This window comes from Leuciscus leuciscus, assembly GCF_965113295.1.
Source record: "Leuciscus leuciscus genome assembly, chromosome: 6".
NCBI classification, from domain to species: domain Eukaryota; kingdom Metazoa; phylum Chordata; class Actinopteri; order Cypriniformes; family Leuciscidae; genus Leuciscus; species Leuciscus leuciscus.
In genome coordinates, this window is record NC_138730.1 from 42,729,645 (window position 1) to 42,739,958 (window position 10,314).

The 10,314-nt window shown below is 36.3% G+C and overlaps 1 protein-coding gene across 12 annotated transcripts in view; it reads right to left on the reverse strand.

Moving 5' to 3' along the window:
• LOC309501111 (polymeric immunoglobulin receptor-like) overlaps positions 1–10,032 on the reverse strand; it is a 67,141-nt gene extending 57,109 nt beyond the window's left edge. For 5 of the 12 annotated variants that reach the window (XM_082173113.1, XM_082173124.1, XM_082173118.1 and 2 more), the window contains exons 1-2: positions 9,864–10,032; positions 9,374–9,688 (exon numbers count right to left, since the gene is read on the reverse strand). In XM_082173113.1, the coding sequence (XP_082029239.1) occupies positions 9,374–9,688; positions 9,864–9,924 (376 nt within the window). In that variant the 5' untranslated portion in view covers positions 9,925–10,032. Of the gene's footprint in view, positions 1–9,373; positions 9,689–9,850 lie in introns of all 12 variants that reach the window. The other 7 variants (XM_082173116.1, XM_082173123.1, XM_082173122.1 and 4 more) reach the window with 3 other exon arrangements.
• Positions 10,033–10,314: the final 282 nt, after the last annotated feature.

Genomic DNA, 10,314 nt, shown 5'->3' on the forward strand with positions numbered 1-10,314 from the left:
AGGGTTGAACAAGCGTCTGGATGCAGTCTCAGGATAAAGACTTGATGCTTGATGACTTGATACTTGATGGTGTTAAAGTTGCAATCAATGTCTTCCATGTTAAACAAAGAAATGATGATGAACTTGCGATCTTAGTTTGACTCTCTGGTTGAGGAAGTTACACATGTCTTGATGTGGTGAGGCCTGTGTCTTGATGTGGTGTGTGAGCTCTGAGGCCGGGTGAGATCATACTCGAACAGCAACCAGAAGACGCAGAGAAGAGAGAAGGAGAGAGGTCACTCAGACAGTGGCCTTTAACTCCTCAGTGAGCCAATAGGAACTTAACCCATCACAGAAAAATTGACACAATGTCAAAATTTGGCACAATTTTCTATCTGTGTGGGGACATATGGAGAACGAACACACACATGGGTTTCCATGTTTTATGGGGGGTTTCCATAGACATAATGATTTTTATACTGTACAAACTGTATTCTATCCCCTAACCCAAAACAATCCTACACATCTCAGAAAACCTTCTGCATTTTTACATTTTCCAAAAACATAATTTAGTATGATTTATAAGCTGTTTTACTCATGGGGTCCAAAAAAAAAATGTCCCCACAAGATAAAAAATGTCTGGCATTTTCAGGTACACTTTGTCCCCATAACATACCTAAACCACACACACACACACACAGACACACACACACACACACACACACACACACACACACACACACACACACACACACACACACACACACACACACACACACACACACACACACACACACACACACACACACACACACACACACACACACTGAAAAGTCCACAGAGGAAAGGAGTCAAAAGATTTTTGAACTACAAAATACTTTTATTTTTTTATTTTAAAATGTACATGTTTGTAAAAATGCAAATGGAAACAGAAACAGAATACTATACAAAGGTATTTTTTTTAAAGTGAAGAAAGGATACGCACACAAATATATACCTACAAAATATATAAATACTGTTAAAAAAGACTATCACATTTCAAAGAAGGCTAGTTATGAACTCGACTAATAGATTCATTTACGGTCCGTATAACGCTGTTCATATGGGTCCTTTTGAGAAAATAGGGCAGGGGATCAAGCAAACGTAAAGTTAACTTAATGTGTTTGTGATCTGTTAGATGTTCATGTAAAGCAAGCCTAAAAAAACTACTCTTGTGATAGTTAGTCCTATTCTGTTCCTGTGTTATTCTCACTGTTGGTGTCAGTGATTAATGACACCTCTCTATGTGGATCTTATCATTTGTTAACTCGTGTAAACCAGAGGAGGGAAACAAAGAGAGTCTCGTATCAGTCGCTTTGGCTCAATTCTCAAATGAGATATTTCTCTCTCTTAAAACTATAAGTTCAGATCTCTGAACAATTACTCTCTTGTTCATGTTAGATTTCAAATTCTTTTGTATTTAAGCAAATTGAACACGTTTTGACGTATAAAAAAGTACAAAATATATAACACTGTTAAAAAAGACATCCCATTTCAAGAGACAAAGAAGGCTAGTTATGAACTCGCCAAATAGATTTATTTACGGTCTGTATAGCGCTTTTTTATTGAAACCTTGCATCTGTTCATATGGGTCCTTTTTTTTTTTTTAAATAGGGGAAGGAGGGGGATCAAGCAAACGTAAAGTTAACTTAAAGGGTTAGTTCACCCAAAAATGAAAATTCTGTCAGTAATTACTCACCCTCATGTTGTTCCAACCCCGTAAGACCTTCGTTCATCTTCGGAACACAAATTAAGATATTTTTGATTAAATCTGAGAGCTGGATCACTCCTCCATAGGCTTCTAAGACACTATAACTTGCTGGCCCAGAAAATGCATGAAAGAGATCGTTAATATAGTCCAAGTGACCACAGTGGCTCAATCTTAAGTTTATAAAGCGACGAGAATACTTTTTGTGCGTAAAAAACAAACAAAAATAACGACTTTATTCCACTATTCATTTCCTTCTCTCTGGGCCTCGAGTTTTTTCACGTAGTGTAATAGCGTAGCGCTTCTGTGTTGTGCATCCATCAAAAATATCTTAATTTGTGTTCCGAAGATGAACGAAGGTCTTACGGGGTTGGAACAACATGAGGGTGAGTAATTACTGACCGAATTTTCATTTTTGGGTGAACTAACCCTTTAATGTGTTTGTGATCTGTTAGATGTTCATGTAAAGCAAGCCTAAAAAAACTACTCTTGTGATAGTTAGTCCTATTCTGTTCCTGTGTTATTCTCACTGTTGGTGTCAGTGATTAATGACACCTCTCTATGTGGATCTTATCATTTGTTAACTCGTGTAAACCAGAGGAGGGAAACAAAGAGAGTCTCGTATCAGTCGCTTTGGCTCAATTCTCAAATGAGATATTTTTCTCTCTTAAAACTATAAGTTCAGATCTCTGAACAATTACTCTCTTGTTCATGTTAGATTTCAAATTCTTTTGTATTTAAGCAAATTGAACACGTTTTGACGTATAAAAAAGTACAAAATATACAACACTGTTAAAAAATACATCCCATTTCAAGAGACAAAGAAGGCTAGTTATGAACTCACCAAATAGATTTATTTACGGTCTGTATAGCGCTTTTTTATTGAAACCTTGCATCTGTTCATATGGGTCCTTTTTTTTTTTTTTAATAGGGGAAGGAGGGGGATCAAGCAAACGTAAAGTTAACTTAAAGGGTTAGTTCACCCAAAAATGAAAATTCTGTCAGTAATTACTCACCCTCATGTTGTTCCAACCCTGTAAGACCTTCGTTCATCTTCGGAACACAAATTAAGATATTTTTGATTAAATCTGAGAGCTGGATCACTCCTCCATAGGCTTCTAAGACACTATAACTTGCTGGCCCAGAAAATGCATTAAAGAATTCTTTAATATAGTCCAAGTGACTACAGTGGCTCAATCTTAAGTTTATAAAGCGACGAGAATACTTTTTGTGCGCAAAAAATAAAATAAAAAATAACTACTTTATTCCACTATTCATTTCCTTCTCTCTGGGCCTCGAGTCTTTTCACGTAGTGTAATAGCGTAGCGCTTTTGTGTTGTGCATCCATGGGCGTAGGTTTAGGGGGGGACGCTAGGTACTAGTCCCAATCAACATTTTGAGATGACAAATTTGTCCCCACCAATATTTAGCAAGCTCATTTGAACTGCTATTTGGATCTTTGCGCAGCTATTTGGATCGATTCCAACGGCCAAAACAACGACAGTACAAGAAACGCCGTAATTTGATTGGCGGCGGTGTATCTGACAGGCTACACGCGCGGGCCGGGACTACTTTTGTGCTTGCACTGGCAGCGAGCGGGTGGTGTGTGTGTGTGTGTGTGTGTGTGTGTGTGTGTGTGTGTGTGTGTGTGTGTGTGTGTGTGTGTGTGTGTGTGTGTGTGTGTGTGTGTGTGTGTGTGTGTGTGTGTGTGTGTGTGTGTGTGTGTGTGTGTGTGTGTGTGTGTGTGTGTGTGTGTGTGTGTGCGCGCGCGCGTCGACGGCGCCGACGGTAAGTTACCACGGCTGTCTCTCTGCCACATACAAAGGCCAGAGTAAAACATTTTAATATTCCGTTTTTTGCCACTTTTTGTACTTTGATGATAGATCAGCTATGCCACCCAAGAAGAAGAAAGGGGACATACGAAGCTTTTTCATAAAGCACTAAGCAGAGTGTAAGTAGGCAAAATAACTAGCCACACAAATAAACTAGCAGTAGTAGTGACTGACCAGGCTTTCAAATGCAGATTCTACTGTGGAAAATAGTATTGATTGGTGATAGTATGTGTTACCATGTTGTTACAGTTAAACCTAGCAGCAGCAATCTTTCAACTAAGGTTAAGAGTATTGATTAGGCTGTGCAGCACTGATAGACTCATAGAAGTCACGCTATCATGCTACGTTAGCAAGTCACTGAATGTTAATTAGCTGACCTTAACTTAGAATCTTGCAGTCAACATAAACAGTGGATCTGAGACATTTTTCGTTTCTACATTCTATTTATGTAATGTATTTGTGAGTGAGTGTAGCCTAAGAATTTAATATTTAAGAATAGAATATATCAATAGAATTTGATATAGAATAGTATACAATTTTAGTATTAATGGAATACTGTAATCATGGATAATAATAATAGATAATAATAATGGATTTGTTGTGTTGAATGCATACTATGATACGTGTGTATTTTATTCATTTGTTCATTATTTAATTACATATAGAAAACTCATTCCAGGGGGAGGGGGAGGGGGATGTCCCCACCAAAGCTGAGGCCAAACCTACGCCCTTGTGTGCATCCATCAAAAATATCTTAATTTGTGTTCCGAAGATGAACGAAGGTCTTACGGGGTTGGAACAACATGAGGGTGAGTAATTACTGACAGAATTTTCATTTTTGGGTGAACTAACCCTTTAATGTGTTTGTGATCTGTTAGATGTTCATGTAAAGCAAGCCTAAAAAAACTACTCTTGTGATAGTTAGTCCTATTCTATTCAGATGAACGACGTGTAAAACAGTACAAAATATGTAACACTGTTAAAAAAGACATCCCATTTCAAGAGACAAAGAAGGCTAGTTATGAACTCGCCAAATAGATTTATTTACAGTCTGTATAGCGCTTTTTTCTTAAAACCTTGCATCTGTTCATATGGGTCCTTTTTATAAAAAAATAGGGGAAGGAGGGGGATCAAGCAAACGTAAAGTTAACTTAATGTGTTTATATCTGTGGATCTGTTAGATGTTCATAATTTAAATCATGTAAAGCAAGCCTTAAAAAAAAGCCTTCTGTTCCTGTGTTATCCTCAATGTTGCTGTTAGTGTGGAGCCACAGTGCTGTATATTGTTCCTCCTGCTGGAGGCTTCTGGAAGTGCGAGATTATTTTCAATATACTGCCACCGGTACAATTAATACTGCACATGAAATAATATATTTCTGTAAAACTTACTGCGTCACTCACAGGAGCATCACCAGTACTGTAGGTTACGTCCTTGTTGGGATCCTGTGGAGAAAGGGATTATATATATTCATGAAATCTTACTCTTAAAATGTCATATTTCTGAGACATCGTGTTAGTAGTATGTCTGGTTTACTTACTCTTGGTTCATCATCTATGGTATTGTATATCACAGGATCTTCTTCAGGTTTAGAGATCTGCATTTCACACAAACACACAGAAAACAATAAGGAAAAAGAAATATCGAGATATCAACACATGATATCTTATATAGGTTTTCTTTTCTCGTATTTCACTCTAAAAAGTTTTTGACTGGCCTGGAGATGAATGTGTTATGGGGATCGTTGCATCTGGCTCAATTCTCAAATGAGATTAGTTTTTTTCAGTTTTTTTAAAACAATAAGTTCAGATCTCTGAACAGTTATTTACTTGTTCATGGCAGATTTTAAATTCTTATTCATTTAAAGGATTAGTTCACTTTAAAAAAAAAAACTTTTGCTGATAATTTACTCACCCCCATGTCATCCAAGATGTCCATGTCTTTCTTTCTTCAGTCGAAAAGAAATTAAGGTTTTTGATGAAAACATTTCTCCATATAATGGACTTCAATGGGCCCCAAACAGTTCAAAGTCCAAATGACAGTTTCAGTGCAGCTTCAAAGGGCTTTAAACGATACCAGACGATGAATAAGGGTCTTATCTAGCGAAACAATTGGTCATTTAAAAAATAAATAAAAAAGTTAAAGTTTTATAAGCACAAATGCTCGCCTTGCTCTGTTCTGTGATGCGCGTTCGTCACGTCACGTAATACGCAATTACGTTGAAAAGGTCACGCTTGAGGTAGGCGGAAGTACCGAGTCAGTGTTTACAAATGTGCAGAAGGAGAACCATATTCACATATTCAAATGTCTTTGTGTCAGTTTATCGTTTAAAATGCCCATTTCGTGTGCGTATCGGTGTTTTAATATTAAAAAGCCTAAAAGAAAATGTTCGTCAGGACAGAAAAGCGTGACCTTTTCAACGTAATTACGTATTACATGACGTCACGAACGCGCATCACAGAACAGAGCAAGGCGAGCATTTGTGCTTATAAAACGTAAACTTTTTTATTTATTTTTTAAATGACCGATCGTTTCGCTAGATAAGACCCTTATTCATCGTCTGGTATCGTTTAAAGCCCTTTGAAGCTGCACTGAAACTGTCATTTGGACTTTGAACCGTTTGGGGCCCATTGAAGTCCATTATATGGATAAAAATCCTGGAATGTTTTCATCAAAAACCTTAATTTCTTTTCGACTGAAGAAAGAAAGACATGGACATATTGGATGACATGGGGGTGAGTACATTATCAGCAAAAGTTTTTTTTAAAGTGAACTAATCCTTTAAACACTCCAAATTGAACACGTTTTGACGCGTGAAACAGTAGACCTGCAATTGTTTACAATTTGTACAATAATAAAACATTTTTCTCCATTCTGTCTCCTGATGGAGTTTGGGTTTCTTGCCACTGTCGCGTCTGGCTTGCTTAGTTGGGAACACTTAATATTCAACAGTATTATTGATCTGACTGTACTGACGCTGTTGGATGAGAACTGAACTGAACTGGATGATGACATCATTTTTGCAGAACTGCTTTATAGACGAAATGGACTAATTTAGTAATTGAGGATCTTTACAACGGAACCGAATCAACACTGAACTGACTTTAGCTGAACAACAGTCGAAACGCAGCATTTTCCTGTTATCACTGCAAAGCTGTTTTGTATAAAGCGCTATAAACAAAAGTGACACAAAAATTCTGTTCATTTCTGTGAAGGAAAATAAAAAATGCATGTTCATTTTTTTTTAAGTTTAGGCTACATGAAGGAAAATAAATAGGTGCGTTCACGTCATGTCGTAATTACCACAATTACATGATTTGAACATGTAAAAAGCATTCACATCCTCATAGAACTCGCAATTGCAACTTGTAAGATGTGAATTGTCTGAGAGCTCCTACATTTACCACGTGACTGCTGTACCACCTGACCACTGCAGATTAATTCCAAACTTAGCCCACAATCTGTATGAATTCCAAACTGCTTTTTTGCACTCTTTAAGGGCACTTCGGGAATAAGAGGATGCCATTTGTAGCAGCGTTCCAAACGAAAGTGAACAACTGAATCCCTTCACGAGCCCTTCCACAAGTCCGTTAGCAAAGGCAACTGTTGCGATGGTCACTTCAAGGAAGTAATTGAATCGTTTATGGTCATGTGACCCAGGGTGACAAGTCATTTTAAATCTAGAAATGGCGGGGGAGTTGGAGTTAATGTATAAAATAGAATTATTCAAGTTGTTTTGTTGTGATATTGCTATTACACACATTTTCATGTATTCGAATATTAAGTTTTAAAAAGTTTAAAGTTCTTGTTTAGAAAAGTCGTGAAAATGCTATCGTGGATTTTTTCTTTTGCTATTAGAGTAAATTCGAATAGAAAAATTCTATTTGCTGCCATCTCCCATGACAACTTCTGCTTGTGAGAAACACGGAAATATGATTAGGGTCCATTATGGGAACATTACTTTTGAATGAATTCTAAGAATGATGTATTAATAATGTAATAATGTATTCTCAGAACTTTGGCTAATGTTCTGGCAAAGTTCACTCAAAGTTATAAACAAACGTTCCTACAGTGTGTTAATAGAATGTTAATATTCTTTAATAATGTTCTCAAAACTTGTATAATAATAATGTATAATGTTTTTGAGCAAAAGTTTTGAGAATATTATTAAAGAATATTAACATTCTATTAACACACTGTAGGAACGTTTGTTTATAACTTTGAGTGAACTTTGCCAGAACATTAGCCAAAGTTCTGAGAATGTTCCTTGTTAGCTGGGATATTTTTTCGGTGTTCAAGTTTGACTTTTTTCCCAGTAAACGTTTAACTATATTGTTTACTATCTGTTTCTATTCAGCTCAGTGTGATACACAAAAGCATCCAGCTACACAAAAATGACATTCTTGCATAGTATAGAAAGAAGTGAGTGTCAACAGAATAAAAAAATGAACAAAAACGAAAAACTGTACACACTGATATTGTCATATGAACATTTTCATAACTAGATGCTTGTAAATTAAAGGACTTACTGCGTCAATGGTTCCGCTGTCGTTTCTCTCTCTGTTTTGGTGTTTATCTTGCTCTTTATTTTAAAAAGGGGAAACAATAATATGACATTAACAGAGTTTATGTATATGTGCTGTTGAAATAAATGATAACATGGCATGAAATGAACTTTAAAAATAATTAAGAATGGAGTGCAGGTCAAACTGACCGGGTCTCTGTTTCCGTCTCCAGGTGAAAACACAGACCAGAATCAACAGCAGCAAAAGTGCAGCTGAAACTGGAAGCCACACAGTCAGAAGATCTTTATCTCTGTGGGAAATAAGAAAACACTTTAAAATCTGTTCATTCAAAAAGCTCAGAAAGAGTTGTGGAACTAATTCAGCTGAATAAAAGCACCAGAAAACAAGGCATCTGAATTAAAAACAGGCCATTAAACTTTAATGCATTTCAGGCTAATAGTCTTAGAATTAGTTTAAGCTTATTTTATTTTATTTTATTTTATTTTATTTTTTTTATTTTTTTTTTATTTTTTTTTAACAGTACTTTTGTTCTTTAATGCCTTCAGCTGTACTATTATTCTTGTTTCCTGTTTCACTTCTGCAAAGATAGAACAAAAGAAAGAAAAATCACCAGGGCAATAAGGAAATGATTATGTAAGCATTAAAGACAGAGAAATTGAGGAAGTAGAGCAATGATGACAAAACAGCCAAATATAGAATAATTATATGAAGATTTTAATGAGAAATATTTCAATACTTACGAGTCTCTCTTTTTTGTTGTTGGATTGTCTGTGGCTCCGTTTACTGTCAAAAGTAAAATTTTAAAAGTTTACTGCAAAGCAATTTTAGTTGTGTTTTATTTTAAATATAGTAGAAAAATATTTCTTAATGAAAAATTGTGCCTGGTTCTGCCTTGATTACAGTGAGATGAACAGGATTAAATGCCTTTCCAGCAGAGCAGAAGTACCATCCAGAATCACTGAGTCTCAGTCCAGTCATCAACACAGTGAAGGAGCTTTTCCCATCATCACTGATCTGGACTGATGGATTCTGGGATGTGTCAGTCCTCTTCTCAGTGTAACAGCTCTGATCTTTATATCTGTACCACTGTTTGAGTTTATCCTGATATCCAGAAGTGTAGAAACACTGGACACTGACATTATCACCTTCATGTCCAGATACACTGCTGTTCATCACAGACACATCAGGAGCTGAAAACAGAGTCATTTGAGATGATTAAATACATACAGTATGTGTGAAGTCAGAGAATTTGACATTAGAATGTGATTAAAATAATTACAAAATCTCATACCAGACTGAACCTGGAGATGAAGCTCATATGTGACATTCTGTTTTCCTTCAGTCTCCACAGCACAATAATAATCCCCATTATGTGTTGAGCTCTGCATGTTTCTCATAGTCACAGTAAAGAGACTCTGATCAGGATGATCGATTACTGACAGATTCTCCTTTGTTGTGTTTGTGTCTGTACGATTAGGAGGGGTTTCTGAGAACCAGTATTTCTTCTGCGGTGGGTTTTTCTCATCATAATGACATGGGATGGTGACAGATCCTCCAGTCTTAACAGTTACGATGTGATTTGACCCACCGCTGAAGCATTCAACACCTACACAAACACACAAACCGTTATAATATCCAGGATTAACAATAATTCACTCCAATTTGTTCTATCTTCACATAAAACACATTAAAAGCATAAACAGCTGAGCATATAATCTGTCATTCAAAAATGATAAACAGGATCCATTAGAAACAAAGATAGCACAACATTTAATACTCACCTAAAATGAGCCAAAACCCGATTGAAATGTAGAACACTTTTTCCTTCGCGTATGTGGCCATTGTGAAAGTCTCTCTTCCTGTATCTTGAGTTGTCTAACTGTGTCTGTAGTGACTGCTACACTTCCCTTTTCTTCATATAACACTCAAACGTCTTGCGCCATCTGGTTGTATGCAGTGAGGATAGACTCTAGATTTCAAGTTATGTTCTTGTCACACTTTCATTTACATCTGTGTTTCAGTCTGGGGTGGCAGTTAGTAACACACTCATTTTTATCAATCACAAATAATCTATGATGACACTTTACCAGCACCAATCTCCATTTATCTGCCTGAGAACATGATGTGTGATCGTTTCGCTTTTTGAGTAATTACAACAAAGAAATTAACAATATTTTATTTTGGATATCCAACATTTTTCTTATGCAGTCAAAAGTGTTGGTTCTTCTGAAT